The sequence below is a fragment of the Temnothorax longispinosus genome, chromosome 9 (assembly GCF_030848805.1).
Source record: "Temnothorax longispinosus isolate EJ_2023e chromosome 9, Tlon_JGU_v1, whole genome shotgun sequence".
NCBI lineage: Eukaryota > Metazoa > Arthropoda > Insecta > Hymenoptera > Formicidae > Temnothorax > Temnothorax longispinosus.
In genome coordinates, this window is record NC_092366.1 from 1,680,251 (window position 1) to 1,697,616 (window position 17,366).

The 17,366-nt window shown below is 36.8% G+C and overlaps 1 protein-coding gene across 5 annotated transcripts in view; it reads left to right on the forward strand.

Annotated features, from left to right (window-relative positions):
- Positions 1-17,366, forward strand: part of LOC139819637 (spondin-1) — a 27,651-nt gene continuing 10,285 nt past the window's right edge. For all 5 annotated transcript variants that reach the window (XM_071789140.1, XM_071789143.1, XM_071789145.1 and 2 more), the window contains exons 1-3: positions 1-153; positions 5,802-6,006; positions 17,027-17,270. In XM_071789140.1, the coding sequence (XP_071645241.1) occupies positions 151-153; positions 5,802-6,006; positions 17,027-17,270 (452 nt within the window). In that variant the 5' untranslated portion in view covers positions 1-150. The remainder of the gene's footprint in view (positions 154-5,801; positions 6,007-17,026; positions 17,271-17,366) is intronic.

Sequence of the window (17,366 nt, forward strand, 5' to 3'; positions counted from 1 at the left end):
AGTAGTCAGACGGCTGTCAGTCAGCCGGAGGACCGCGGCGGTGGCGGACGTGTCACTGGTGTGTTTCCCTACCGCCCGTTGGAGAACGCACGTGACTACCGCGAAGGACAGAAGAGAGTTTTACGTACTTCGTGCCTCGCGAACGACATTATGGTGAGTAGCCACTTACTCGAAATATCCTCGATTGTACCCATAACGAGAGAATCTTTGAAAAAAATACAATCTTATGTCGCGTAAAGCGTTCTTTCTAAAAGTGCCGTCTCGTATAAGGGGAGAAAAAGAAAATGAAAAAGAGAAAGAAATGCACAAAATATATAGGTATATATAGTACAAGATATGTTTAATGCAAAACACAAACGCATTCGCTTAATGAATGACAGGTCACGCTGCTGGATTTATTTCGAATCAGCCTTTGTGTACTTTCTGGGTGTAATTGCATGTTGCGTGCATTCCCTTGCGAGAAGAATCGCCTTTGTCCTTTGTCGATGGCGAAATAAGCTCAGTCGCCTGTATAGCTTTTATCGAATAAAACTCGAATAACACGTATTTGCTTGTAGCGAAAGAGATGCCAGAGACAAAGACCAGCAGTGCAATGTATACACATTTGCGAAATAAAATCGTGAGAGGTCATAAAAGAGGTTTATTTTACAACAAGACGTTGTGTCGCGCGCGCGAATGTATCGCTCAGAAGGCTTAAGAGCGAAAAGCTACTGTAACTTAATTACCATACCTTTGTGATAAACGTTTAATGATAACGTGTAATTGCGCGTCCCGATTGAAATATTCGTTGGCTTCTGCTCGATCGGTGGTTCGTCGGCTAGTCAAGCGTGCAGAGTGCTTTCAGTGCTTCCCTTATGCACGACTAGGCACATTATTCAAACGTATTGCCAGGCTGCTCGTAGGTCGTAGGAACAGATAAGGACAGCGGGAAGCGGAAAAGGGGACTGCGGGGAACGCGCAGAGCTTGCGTCCGCGGCGCAACATGGATAAGTTCGGATAAAAAGCGATCGAACCGCCCGCGCCGTGATTTCTGTGCCAGCGGCGGCTGCACAAGTGCATTTTCGTTTCTTACATGAGCGCCGCCGGGAATACATGTCACGTCGAACCTTTCTTTGCGAGCCGGCGAGCCGAAAAGTTACAATTTCGGTGAATCGCCGGAAAGTATTGAGAGATTATTCGGTCGACGTGTATTTTCAATCGCTATTAAAGAGAAAATAATGAGATAGAATGTTGTTCGAGTCCTTCTGACTTCCGAGTTCTATAGATTACGCCAAACTCCGAAGAGATTGAGAAATTTAGTCGAGCGTTTGTCAAAATACTTTCATATATTAATGACAGGCACATTAAACATTCAAAATTTTAACATAAAAATATAATTAATCAATGTGTGAAAATGTTCGAATAATGACGATCGATTCGCTAAAATACGATTTGACGAGCGTTAATGGAGAGCAACAGTTCGAATCGATACCACGGTAATTTAGTAACTATTCAACCGTTTTGTTCTGACAGCCGCTAATGAAATGATTGTTCAACGAGCAGGGCGTGCTCTCTCATCTCTTCTACTCTACTCTAAAATTACTATATTTGTTTAGTCAATACCGAGAGTTCTCGTGTCGGCTCGGTCGCTCAACGATTCGCAACAAACATTTCTATGAGACCAATGACGGCATTTATCAGCCGCGATTATTTCAAGTGGAAAATCAATGTTTTATCCGGAAGCGCTTGCCGAACAGCTGAATACCCTACATTTTTTATAGATGCTTTACACGCTCAATGCCGGTGATGCAGATTTGACAAAAAAAAAAAGTCAGCTTTTATCATACCGTTCAGAGGGAGAGAGAAGTTTTTACACTCTTCCGCGTGAAAAGCAAACAGCTGGACGAGACAGGCATTTATAAAAGTATTTCGTTAATGTGTGCATTTATATATTGACTCTTTTTGAAGCACACACAAAAATACCGAAATACCAAAAATATAAAAAAAATTTGATGGATTTGAATTTTTTTTTAATTTATTAAAACTTTGGTGGAATCAATCGACTGTTTGACTTCAATTACACGATGTTAAGTGGAATGGAAAAAAATACTATTTTATACGAAGTAAAGAAATCAACAAAAAATGAGAGATCTCTCCGATGTTGTTTTACAAAAGGAACACTTCACATAATTAGTTAGATATTAATTTTTTATTACACTAAAAAAATATGTGCTTTAAAGGGTTAATTTACATCTAAAAAGTATGCTTTCATGAAGCATGATGTATAACGGTCGCATATTGCAAGGAAGAATATCCTGTCAAGCGGTAATGTCAAGAACGCAATTTCCTTCGGAAAGCATTCGGTAAAGTAGACTGTGTTTTACAGCGATATAAAATCTCCGGATCGCGATTTCCCGTGCAAGATACATTTAGGTAAATAAAAGAAAGGAGGAGACGGAGACAGCGAGGAAACAAGAAATGCTCCCGACGATGACGGGATATAACGTGCGTCTCGTGACTTCGGATTATTTCAGTGAAAATTATTACGGATATCGCGGTGACTGCGCCGTTAAATATCAAGTCGTCTATTTGACGAAGATATGAATACGTCTCTCTACCTCCTCTAAGCGCTCCATTCCGTGGCTTTGATCGTCGTAATATCGCCGATGAGGTCCTCATCCCGTTCATCGCGCGTCCCTCGTTTTTCTTCCAAAGTCCCAGACCGACATATTGACGGCACTGGCGGGCAATCTGTCGTCCGGAGTTACTCTTGATGTGAGTCCCTCCAAATCCCACCGCTCTTCGTTCCCGTAATCCCGACGTACGACTTAGCCGTTTATTCATCCGGAGTAACCTCATTTAGTTTGATAACGACCTCGGGATCGAAACTCGAATATTAATACTGCATAAAATCTCGGTAGAAGCCTAAACCTTTGTGCACGTGTAAATGACAGTACAAAACAAATTGTGCCAGAAATACAGTAAGTGGCTCCTTGGAATTGGACGTTTAATTAATTGTGCTGTATTAAATTATCTATAGAAATGCTTTTCATCGAGTTAGAATGGCGATTTATTATCCATGTTGATTATTACGCGAATTAACAAACGTGAAGTAACAATGTCATAAATTAACAATGCTGGGAAATATTAATTTATTATTCTCACTTAAAATTCTAGTTATATTGGCTGCGAAATTCTGTGATACGCCATTCGCAGATAAAGGGCTTAACAGCTTAGCAGGAATGGAATTAATTAATAATCGCGCACGTTCGTCAATACAGCAAATAAACGTAGTTTAAATATAATTATTATTCCGTTTAATTAGGTTTCCAATCGTGGATAATATAACCCTCTTAATGCGTTTTGTAAATAAATGAAATGCAATAAAAGCTTTACTATGTTAATGAATCTTATATAGTTATTGAAATTTGTTGATAGATGCGATTATTTAATAATTATCAGAACATTGTCAAAGTATAATGATTGTTAATTATATAAAAAATTTTATCATTCTACTTGCTCGGAGAGTTCTATTACCTCGCATTATAATGACCATGAGAATAAAACGAAATTACTGAAAATACATACCTAGTGATACATAGAGTTATTGTGTCTTATTGCATAGAAAATATTGTACAAAATTCTAAAAGCATAAATTTGTAGATTCAGGAATTTATTTTAGAATATAATGCTTCTAGAATTTTGTACAATCTTCTCTACAATATTTTCTATGCGATAAGACACAATAATTTTATATATCACTATGTATTTTCAGTAATTCCGTACTTTTATTCTCATGGCCGTTTGAATCTCTTGCAAACAAATTGCATACACACAACAATATAATTTCGGCAATGTAAGCGCCGACTGCAGGAAAACCGTAACTGCGATCGAGTCTCTTGGTAGATATTGTTTGAGTTCCTGTTGGTCTTTCGCGACCGAGGGAACGAACATGGCAGAACGCCAGACCGAGTGAAATGCCATGCCCTATATATACACCGGTTTGGCGCAATATATTTAGGCGCTTGGGATTTATGGTTAACCAGCTTATTAGAGGCCAGTGATGTTCGTGGATCAACGTGTCGCATGGCGTACAAGCCACCGTATTTTCCGTCTCGCATATCGTGTACATACGACTGTGTGGACCGCATTATCGTCAGACGCGCCGTTCAACAGCGTGCATCAATTTTTGCCCGTTAAACGGCAATGACTGTGGAACTTTGCGTAATTCATACGTTTCAATCATTCCAGGCCATGATGCAATGCATAATTAGCTATTTACTGTTTTCGCGTTCCCATCGGAAAATATTGAAGTTAATTTATATTTTTTAATTACATTAATGAGTGCGCTCGTATTTATTTGTAATTAACGGAGCAAATGTGATACGCGCGAGTGTCTCTTCCTCTTTATTTGCTATAATTATTTTATTAAGGAAGAAGATAAAAATTGTATTTGTTTTTATATTATTTTATTTTACATATATTATAATATTATTATATTTTATTTTATATTTTTATATTAATTACATATAATTATTCTTCAAAATTAGGTAGTTAGGTATGTAAATTGTAACTTACACAATTTTATTATATTTTGCTAACATTATTTATATAATTAATATACTTTAAATTCGGTATTTTGATTTAATATCGTTTTCACTTTAACATAAATATTCTATTTATAAATATTCTGTTCCGAATTAAGAATGAGAAAGATCGACTTCAAGAGCTACTCAAAAAGGCACGCTTAAACTGCTTCATCGACACTTCACACTTCACCTTTACCACTTTGGATGTTTCGGATGTGTGCTCGTTCAATGAACCGGGAAAAGCGCAAACGACTCTAACGTACCCGTTTCGGCGCCAAGATTCTGCCAAGATCGCCGAGTGACTCAGTGTCGATGCATTTTCAGTCACGCTTTGTTACACGTGATTACTGCGAGGGCAATTGTCTCACGTGTTGGCATCGTTCTAGCCCGCGGTTACTCACGTGCACCACCCACGTTCGCAAATCCTCGTAGTCGCAATGCTTTGCCGTTGCAGTTAGAATAAACGAGTTAGTTCGTACAGATTCAAGATACGAATGATCAGTTTTTCTGCATCTTTCAAACTTTTAGCTCCTCGAGATTAACCTCTTTCGAATAACTCTCTTCTTTAGATATGTACAGAAATTAATTTTATTTTAGCTAGCAATTACCTCCGTTTATTTTAATACTTTAGTGCTTCAGAATCGATTTTTAAAAAAGAAAGTCTCACCTGTCGCGTACGTCTTCAATCATCTTGACAGTAGCATAAGCTCAGCTCGTAATTAAATCGCCAAACGTTAAATTCGCACGCCATGCGTCGGCACGTCGGAATATTTTTGCTTAAATTTTAATTGAAACGCATAATAGGGGAATAAACGAAGAACGTGAGGACGCGCGACGTACCTTCAAACGTGAGAGGGATCAAGAATCACCGCGGTTGTTCTCACGAAACCAATTTACATTTTAATTCTGCCTATTCCCAGTCGTTTCACGTTTTGAATCTTTGATGTAAATTGTAACGTAAACTCCGCGCATATTCAATAAGCGCCATAGCATTATCACAACGCGAACGTTAAAAGAGAATAGTGGTAATTCATCAAATTCTTGGCGATACTCGATAGTACTTGAACGTGAATATGCTTTTTCAATCATCCAAACTGTTTGGATTTGTGTCATCGATTTAACGTAAAAACGTTTGATTTTATATATATAATCTGTAATGTGTCACGCTCGAATTGCTGCCGATTTGTCGAACGAGAGAATGAAATATTGTTACGTTATTTTCTCTGTTTGCAGGCGATGTATAATACTAGGATTCTGTACCATGGCATTTTGTTGCTGCTCGCAACAGCAACCACTACGGATTCGACAAAATGCTCCCGGATCATAGAAGGCACCACCGAGCCGCGCTCCAATGCCTTGGGCAAATATCACTTTTTCATGACGCTTTTCAACAGGACCGACATTGCGTACGCTTACATGCCGAACACCCGATACAGCGGTAAGAACGTAGTCGCGAACAAGGGGATTCGAAACGTTGATATAATTTCGTAATTCTATATCATCCATATTACAGAAATCAAAAGATAAACCCAATTGACCCGTCTTTATTGTCATGTACATATGTGTATGTGAGGAAAGAGAGAAGATTGTATTTGGTGTTGCTTCATAAATTATACGGCTTATTATACTGCACTATTTAGATGTATGAATTGAGGAAATGGTATCCGACTGAGGAGTTAGTCGAAGTTGTCGTAGTCATGAGAAATAGCGACTGCTTTTAGACCTTCGTGTGACATTTGAATGCTTTTAAACTTTAAATAAGTTCTGCAACGTGAGGAAAAGGATAAAGTACAGATCTCTCTTTGACATTTATAAGTCGTGCCTGGATATCTTTTGAAAATTACGTTTGCATAAATATGTCGCACGTCACGTGTACATTTAAACGTAATAATTGTATCTCTCCGTTACATAATTTAAGGTATAAAATTATAAATCTAGGAAAACTGACATAATTAATAATTAAATAAATTAAATAAAATTATGTCATAAAATCATTATTTAAATCAAATAAAATCATATAGATATTTAGCTTTTTAGCTAAAGTTTCATTAAAATTTCGTTAAAATGTGTGAACACACACATTTAAGATCCGTCATAGTACAATATTTTTTAAACACAATATTTATTTTATGATATTCCGATTTTCAAATATCAGATTTAATCCGACGGGATGTTCTGCCGTGGAGGTCACCGGTGGTGTGTCCGCTGCAATATTCGATGCTAGCAGAATTTTGATGTTCTATAAGCCTTCTATATGGATACGTTTGCTGATACGGAATTCCAAGGCTCTTAAAATGTCAGATATTGCTTCGCTTTGTCAATATTCTTTGGCTTTACAACATTGGTGAAATAGTGAAGCGCGTTATGTGGTAAGGAAAAGGCAAATAAACCGGAAAACTTGCAACCGCTTGCGAAGGAAATCAAGAAATAGGATACGTCTATTTACCGAGTAAAATGTGCGGACGATATTTGCAATTATGTGAATTGTATCTATCGAAATCATCGGACAATAATAATGAAATAGAAAATATTAAGCTAATAAAACGAAATCAACCAATTTATGAATCTTAATACAATAAGAGCAAATTCGTACGAAAAATTTAATTCCAAATAAGTTTCTCGATTAATTAGTCCGTGAAAGAAGAGAGCGAGAGAAAAAATTCAAAATTTTTTTCTTTTCGATAAAATAAAGACTTCGGTTTGAAAGAGAGAGGTGAAGTAAATTCCGCCGTTAACACCGTCGTTCACACTGACGTCGAGGAATTGAAACGCACGGTGAGGTCATCGGCGCGCGTATCAATTACCGGCATTTTGATGGCTGTCTGAAATACGACGCGCTCGCGCACGTTGATTTCCCGGTGGCTCTACGCCTTTAGCAGTAATTGCGGCAATTATCGAAGGAGAGACCGTAGATCTTTCGGACGCCGCGGCTTTCTGCGCGTCGCAAACGGCGCTCTTCCGGCCGGCGGAAACCGCGCTTTGGATCGAAAGGTAGGGCGGAGATTCGGGAAGCTGCGACGGAAGATCGAAAAGGTCATTTCGCCTTGAAAGTCGGGATAAATGCCGGGCGCGCGCGCGACCCACGATGAACTTTGACCGATTAGCTTTGTGACGGTTAGCTTTCACGCGCAGCTACAGTTTTATAATCGGCCCTCGTTGAGAAGCTGTGCGAATACTGCGAATTACATGAAGATAACCCGTCGCTTTAAAACTCTTTTAACGACATATTTTTTGGTGGATTTGACGTAAATTCTTTTTTAAAAATTCGACTAGTATTTACATAAATTGAACATTTTAACAGTTAAATCTGCAATTAATTTCTTGTTGGGTATAATTGTTATCGATTTACATTTCGTTTAGTTTAATATACAATCTGTTATACATGTCATATATATAAATCATATAAATGAAACATGTTTTTTCCACTGATGTATTAATATTGAAATCATTATTATTTATGACAGTTAGCACTCAGTATTGTCTAAAACGCGACGACTAGAGTTATAAATTAGTTGGAATTAATTGTTATCTATTAATTCCAACTAATTTATGACTCTAATTCTACGAAAAACTACTTTTTACTTGCTTACGTTGCCCGAGATGCCGACACATTTATCAAGCTCTCGACTGCACAGCTATCGTTACAGCTTTTTCGCATCTTTTATATCGAGTATCATTAACTCGCGCGACATGATATCGTTAGCTGGATCGATGACCGTAGTCCCAGGCCTCTCTCCTGCCTCGATACGCCGGGGTAGATACCCCTGCTATGACCCTCTCATACCCTTAGCGAGAAATTCTTTCGACTAAAACCGTCCAATCAGAATTTTACGGCAAAACAGCAGATTTATGTCGCGTCGATAGGGACGATTCGCAAGTAGGTATCCCCCGTAAGGCATAATTTAGCATATAACAAACTTAATGAGCCATTTATTTTAATTAATCAAATCCTGTTTTCGTTACTTGCATGTTATTCTGATATAAACTATTTCTTGAATAATTACGGAGTTTGAACTTTGTTTTCGCGTATCTATTCACGTTGAAACTTACAAAAGCGTATAAATTTACAATGTAATACAAGAAACAAGACCGGCCAGTTTAGCAGTTATAATCGCTTTTATTATAATCTTAACATTACACGAACACTTGTTCGCCACTTTATACGCGATGCCCTAGAATTTAAATCGGTTCTGCGCGTTTTGAGATACAAATTCCGATGCCTCCTACGGAAACATCTCTATGTCCAGTCGGCGATCTGGCTCAATAAAGTTTGCTCTCGCTCTCTTCTTCTCTTTCTCTTTTTCCGTCTCTTCCTCTCGCGAAACTTAGCTCCGGCGCCTGCGGACGTTCATACACTAACGCATGCAAATCTCTCGTGCCCGGTGAATTAATGCGTTATGTAACGCTGGCGGGACGCCAGGTGCGAGACACTGCGAGCCGCATCGCGTCGCGCTTGCAGGTTTAACGCGAGCGGATTCAATGGCCCCGACCTGATAAAATTCTATTAAATCGCGCCGGCCGGAGAGGAAGTCTACGCGTCGGTCGCACTCGCCCCGGGGTTAAATCCCGAAGAAGAGGACGCCAGCTTCCCGAGGAAGCTCGGGAAAATTATTGCGCCGTTACTGCAATGGAGAGTCGCGAAACAATGCGGTGAGGGGTAGTAAAGGGCTGGCACAATCAACGTTATATGCGATAGGTGTTAATCGCGAGCAGATCTCCCCTCTTTGTCTGTAGACTGATTGAAGTTGTCGGATGTTCTTATTGATTCTTGGCTAATTTGGAATTTTTCCTCCAAGGAAAATGTTGAGACGTATTTAAGTTTTGAAAATTGATGATTAAAAAGGCTGGGCTTCGCTGTTAAATTCGTAGTTTTAAATTATATTCAATTTGAGTCATTTTTAACCATTCCTATAAGTCACCACTGCTCCTACTCAATATGTCGTTAATTTAGCTAAAACAATGTTAATTTAATTAAACCAATGAAATTTATACTGTTTTGTGTTGAAATAATAAATTTCGACATATATAATTAAAAATGTTATTTAACTCAAAGTATTGGTTTAAATTTTATCCTTTAATATTTAAGTGTTGTACGATTAATCAAAATAATTCTAAGATGTGACCGTTGTGAAATCAGTTAGCTAATTATCCTTGTGGTTAGTTATCGTCTAGAAAGTGTCAACGAATCATTAAGAGTTAATGGAAGCTATCGGTGCAAGTGACGCCGAGAATTGCTTGCAGCGTTAATTAACTTTAAAGCACTACAAACAGCTATAAATTTTTATTTTCTTTCGGGTTTTATTAAAAGCCGTGGAGCTGCACCATCCCGGAAAATAACGGCGACTCGCTAATTAGGGGGTAGTTGATTGCATGAACACAGTGGCTAATGTTACACGGGTTAATCGTGTTATTAACGTCGACTAATGTTCTCCCCGATTAACTGAATTTTATTTTAAAAGCTCGATAGATTTCAAGCCACGCGGTACACGTAAATCATCCGCGTAATAGAGTGCCTCATTATTCACAAACGTTCCGACTTTTCTCTTTAAAGCAAGTCGAGAAGTCGTACAAGTGGTAGTAGGTATAATGCAGCGTGTGGTCAGACATTCTACAATTTTAATGTTTCTAGAAGCACGAAAACGGCTACATCTTTTTCCACTGGCTTCAGCCGGATGAACGGATTTAGAGAGGAAAGTAGCTTCGCGGAGAGCTCCTTCTCTTTCACTTCATCGCGATCTCGAATTTGCACAAATTAGCGCTATCGTTTCTCGACGCTGTGATTATTCGCGAGATGGGAGCACATCCGAGCTGCTCGCTCCGCCGAACTCTGCACCGCCAACCGCCGCCGGAAGTTAATACTGTGGTCGTCGTCTCGCATCGCGATTATATTCGAGGAATTTCAGACACGCGCCAAGAGAGAGAGAGAAAGAGAGAGAGCGAGAGAGAGAGAGAGAGAGAGAGAGAGAGAGAGAGAGAGAGAGAGAGAGAAATGGAGATATTTTACGTATGCGATACTGTAAAGCGCGAACGCACCCGTTCATTACTATACGAGATTGATTAATAATTCATCCAGTCGCGGCGTCGCTGTTGTGCTAACGTTGAGAGAACGTTACGCGCGCAGACAGACCCTATTGTTCGGCTTTACGTGTAATCCGCTTTGTCGTGAATGAAAACTCGAGCTTTCGAACGAACGAATTCAGCGCTGAACTTCGACAGACCCCGGTTCAGAGACGGAGACCGGACACGCGTGATGCAAAACGCCGATCGGGTTTAAACGGATTCTCGTTCGGCTTTAGGTCGGGTTCGATCATCCGATAAAAGTTTCGAGCAACTGGAAAACTGTCGAATACCATCTATCTCTCTGAAAGCGGAAGCGGAGGGAAGTGAATATCGAAATATAAATTTTAGCGTGCTTGCATCGCGATCAGAAAAACAAGCTTCTCTTGCATCTTACAGAACGAAGCAAGTCCGAATGAAATTTCGAGATGCGATTCAAAAGTAACGCAACGAAAAGAGTCGCCGTAATCGTCGAAGGCTGCATTCTGATATTTATTGTTAGTACTAAAAATCTATATTTTTCTATATATTACGTCACGTATACTATAGATTTTCACTACTGACAGTTGTTGACGGTAAATATCGGAATGCAGCCCAAGTTCTGATCCGCGATGTGGCATACTTATACGTCGGCGATACTCTTCCGACCGCGACGTGTTCTCCAATGTCCGGGGGAGGCTCGTTGCGAGAAACGCGATACCCCGACGAAGGTCTCAGTTAACTGCGTTTTCGCAGCTAATTCTTTTAATTCAGGGTTATGGGAATGATCATGCGGGAGGTGAACATCGTGACTCATTGTCACCACTCTCTCTATAACGCACGAATTCGAGCTTCGATAAATGCGACGTTCTCTAGAATGGTAATAACCACAGGATGTTGGATAATTAATTGTTGGCGATTTTTTAGCTTAATTCACCGTTATGCATAATATTGATTTCCGGCAACGCGCGCTAAATCACTCGGATATTCTATGTTTTATTAATGAAGTTTTGTATTATTAATATCCGTAGTATATAGACCCAAGCATAATATATCGTGGCCAAAAATACATATTTTATTGTCAGATGAAAATTTCTGTTTCTGGTTAAAAAAGACCGGCTATTAAAAAAAGAATTGGTCGAAAAGATTACACATGCAGTGTAATAATTTCGAAATGTATCTTTTCAAATTACACCATTAATATATATATTTTTTTTATTGAATCGTGATTAATAGCTCTTCAGCCATAATTCATTGATTTTAAATCGCTTCGGAAAATCTTTTTAAATCTGGAACGCATGACTTCCTAATGAATTTTGTTCAAGTAAGAGAAGTATAATTTTCGATAATTTTAAATTGCATACTATCGAAAGTTTAGTTTTGAAGTTTCTTCAAAAGTTACGCAGAAGCGGGAAAAACTTTGATCGAAGGTGTTGGAGGAATATCGGAGAAAAGTGAATACTGCAAAGGATCTTGAAAATCCCTCTCGTGTATTCAAGAATTAAGAGCCGATGTGAGACTTACGTATATGAAAAGAGACGTGGTTCAAGAAGACCCGCGTAACACCCCAGAAGCCATACCGTTCCAAACAGCTGAGTATTTACAATACACGATGTAGAGAGTAGAGAGTGACCTACGAGTGGACAACCTTGCGACCAGATTGTTACATAAATATTTTTATGTAATTATTTACGCAACTTTTTTTCACGTTCTTATGATTTGACGCCTTCTTCAGAAAGAACGTGCAATTTTTATATTTCCGACACATTAAGTATAATCAGTATATGTAATTATTGTTATTAACGTACGGATACGTAGGTACGTGACACGTTGAGATGCTAAAACAATTTAATCAAATCAAATACTTGATAAAAAAGAAAAAAAATTGTTTTATTAAAATTATACAAATCTACGGATAATTTATTGAAATCTAAATCGTTTAAATAAGCGCAAAATGTAACACGCTTACATGTGTTAAAGAATATTTTGTAATATAGAATGAATCCCCTTGAACGCAGTTTCACAGTGTGTCGTGTTTAATCCCTGCTATAAATAGCGGGCCCGTACCCGGGCTGGATATATGCTTCTATTCCGAGAACGCGAATATTCCTTCGACACATGGAAAATCTATAAGTCGATATTCATGCTTGTCCAATATCTCTTTTGGCATTTCCAATAATAAATATTATACTCAATAATACTATATTATACTTAATAACTACGGTACTTGTTATAGTGTCTTGTTTGAAAAAAAAAAAAAAAAAAAAAAAAATTTGCAGATAAGGAACTGGCAGTCGGAAGATGAATCGATAAGTTCTGGAAGATACTGATGAGTTTAGCACATCGACTTTTCTTCCGTAATGTGCACTATTCTACGTGTTTTCCAGAATAAAATCAATATTCCGATGTGCATCGAGAAACTGAACGCTACGCTTCCTCCATTGAACTTTATTGTTTTTCATACCTTCGTCTAAAAGTTTTCCCTCGGTCGTTTAAATTTTTCCTGCCGGAGGAGGAGATGCAGAATTTTGTTTTCGGTCGCAATCAATTACGAACTATACGCGAACAAAACGAAAGTTTCTAAATGCCCTTCTTTGAGATTTTTATAGAATGCGATTAATTACACTGGAAATTATGACGATAATAATTTGCGGCAGTAACTCACTTTACTTTAAATTGTTTTTAATTTTCGCTCCAAGATCGCTCCAAACTTCAACCACGTGAATAAAACATTAATATAAAATATTATTAAGAGAGCCAAGATGTTATAATTATAGCGGTAATGTAAAGTATTCTTGTTATGAACTGCGCAAAAGTAACAATACAAACTGCGCTAAAGTATATTGACGTAAAACATATAATAATTTTTCTAATTTATTTCTTAAAAATTGTGATTAATTATTTCTTCAATACACCTATACACCTATATGCATATATTAATCAACTGGTGCATACTGTAGAATAAATTTATCACACGTGAAAAAATTTGCTGTGTAAAAGTCTTTTTAATTTTTTTATTCTTGCTATACATTTTGAACCTTTAGATTTGGTAACATTATAAAATGCATACATAATACTAATAACGAAAACTAATATATTCATGTATATTGCATACATACAACATAACTTCATGTATTTTACACTTATACATAAAAGAAATCCGATGTGATTCCGATAATCCGGATTCACTGATAGTTTACTAATAGAAAAGTAATAACACGGACATTACTCTTCAGTCTAAAATGATTACAATATACGTTACCGATTACAAATCCTTTGTAAATAATATTTGTGTATTGCTTGAAACAAATAATATACTTATCCTATAAGATATTTTTTACAAGAAATACAAAATTATCTGTTAAAAAAGATATAGCGACAAGCGGCATTGGTTTTTATTGCAATGTTAAAATACTCTTATTACACAGTCTACAATGTACAGTAATAATTAATGTAATAATGTAAAATGTATAATAGTAATAATAAATGTAATAATTAATTAATTAATTATTTCTTCAAATATATAATTATACTAATTATCTAATGCATACTGTACATTGCTTAATTTCGACAATTTGTGTATATAATTTCGACAGTTTGTAATTATTTAATATGTAATTTATGGACAATGACCCAAGCTTTATATGTGTATCTCGAAACTTATATAAGAAAGAGTATTTCAACCTTTCTGCTGCCACGTGCAGAACAAGATTTAATTTAATGCATAGATAAAGTAAATGTACCAATGCCTGGACACGTACCCATGTCTGGACAGTTTTATTATTTTAGTCTTTAATATAACGCAATATTAATTACGCAATATAAAATTATAACGCAAAAAATCAAAGAATCAAAGATAAAAATATTTTTCTTGTATTATATTTTTATCTTTGATTTTAATAAAGTTATCTTTCCAAATAACATCTGCATATTTAATCAACTTGAAGCAAATTACTTTCTCATGAAGACATATTGATCTACAATGTTAAAATATATAGTGCCCTAAAAGAAACGGAAAAAAAAATACTTTTTATTTATGTATATAAAAATTTAGAATTTAATCCGTTTGTCTTGGGCAATACAAAAATAACTGAGCGATAATACAATTTAATAAAAAAGGCGCATTGTTAATTAATTATGTTCACAAATGTTTGACGATAAAAGACATAAGTACTTATGTCTACGACGATAATGAAGGAGAAAGAGAAATTGAGCGCGCATATGTAGGTATACACACACATTACACACATATGTGTATATGTGTGTAATGTGTTATATTTTGGATAATATATCGTTTAATTTTGGATCTTCTGCCCTTAGTTCTGATATTAAATTTTTAGCTTTTAGACGATGTGTTGCAAAACAAGAAGCGAATTTATATACATTATTTTGTTTTTCCACAATGTTCCATTTTGTGCATAGTTCCAATTTCAAGCATTCAGGAACTATCAGATGATTATAAACTTCAAGAATCTGATTATAGGTTAAATCTAATGGACATTTCGGAGTCATTGCGGGCGCACGTAAATCATCTAATTTGATAGATATAGCAAGGAGTATCGCAATGGGCGGATCTTCTAACTTAGGAAGAACCATTATAATCCGGGGCATAAAGATCGTTTTAGGGAGATCAAAATCAGGAAATAATGTCGAAAGATCAGCAAGTTGTATATTAAGACCAATTGGCTTAGAATTATTATGAATCATGTCATACGTTATACTCGGAAAACATTGTGCTATAGTAAACATTGTAAACTTATTTTCAGGTGGTAGAGATTCGTGATCAAAATCTATCCCGTACTTATTTCTCATTAGTCTCGTCAAGACCCGCACTGTCTCGCTCGTTTCAAAATTATATCTTAAATTTGGTATAGAATTAAATAGACTGATATGAAACAAAAAGCATATAATACTAATATCTTCGTTAAATTTCATACAGTTAGAGAAGGGTAATGTACGTTTGTCGCCTAAATACGTGCTAAACGTGAAAATAATTGTCTGGCTGAAATCAGGTTCCATGTAAACACGAACTACGTTGGAGAAATACCTTTGCAACATCTTCAGTATAATATATTTTGGATTTAGTGTGTTAGGTACCGTGTCAAGCGCGGCGAATTCATTGAGAAAAAAGCTCTCAGGAACGTGTGTGTACATTTCAAACATGTCTTTTATGTAATTTAATACAACAATATCGGCCATCTTCCCAGTTACATCTCGGTATACAGGCGGTTGCAATGGCCTTACCGTGTCAATCCAACGCTTATATGAACGTTTCATATTAACTAGCTGATTAAACGCCAACGTGTATATGCTCTAAGGTCACTATATGATCACTCTATTACGCACAGCAACTCAACCTCCTCGGATTATTCACCCTGTTAATCTTCTATTTCTCCGAATATCTCTTCTTTAACGCTGCGTCAACTCTAGTCCGATGCGTACGCGTGATTGCTGATTTTCTGCGCTTCAAAGTAAGATAAAATATGTGTGTGTGAGTTGCAAAAGTAATGGCGAATGCCGCATATCTACTGCGTACCAATGTTGCGCGTACAAAATCATTGTTTTCAACGGCGATTATGACGGACGAGGCAGAACGCGAAAGAGAATAAATGGGAATAAATAATCGAATAAATTCACATTTTCCGTGTCTGGAGGTGCATAAAATACAAATACATATGTTCCAGAACATCAGTAGCGAAAGCATTATTTATTGCTATGTTGTATACGTACCTGTGAGACTGGACTTTTGTAAAAATTGTCACTTGTAAGGATATCCTTCCGCGAAATTCGTCTAAGCTACTGTGTTTCTAAGTGACTAATGGAGAAAAGTAAAACAGAGCGGAATCGTCTGACAGACATTTTCTGTTTGTCTATCAATAAATGTGTGTGTTTCTTTGTTTGTGTGTATTATGTACATAACGTATATATAAGATAGAAGTTCTAAAGGAAACTTATTTAAAAGACCGATAATCTGCTATTATTATCCGTTTCTCTCACATTTTTCTCGGTTATTAATAAATTTAACAATTTTTTAAGCGTTAAGAAATTTGACAAAATTACGTATTCAGAAAGAAAAAATATAAAAGGCCTCAATTACATACGTTAAAATAGTATATTGTGCAAAAAGATATGGTATTAATACATAATGTATCGCAATTTTTATTAAATTTATTTTGATGTTTTATCATGTTTTATATCGTTACATGTAAAAGCATTTTATTAAATTCCATGTCATATTATCAAATATAATCTTTTCCAACATATCTATATGTATATATTATTACGAATAAATACGCAATGAAGCATTATATTCGTTTATAGGCAAAATTGCATCACATTCATCCATACAAAACATCTTGCGGCCATTCTTTAGAACGAAATACAATCCGGACATACCAAATAAAGATCGCCGATTATTTCAGTGGTCCTGAAAGCCGACAGTACCGAGCAAATGCACCGAAAGTTCACGAGATTCCTCATATCTGCCGAGGCCGAAAACGCGAACGAGACGGCCGATGTCGGCGTTTTCGATCTTCAGGATGACGCGATGACCAAATTCGCGGATAATTGCGCGAACGCCGTCGTGGAGACATCCAAGATGCAAAAAGAATCCATATCCATTGTTTGGAACAGTCCTGCTGAAGGTAGCGGTTGCATCCTCTTAAGGTAGGGATACTCTTATTAATTTAATTAAAATGACATCTATTTCGCGACATTCGCAGGATAGCAGCTTAAATAAATTACATGATACCGACGCAACTT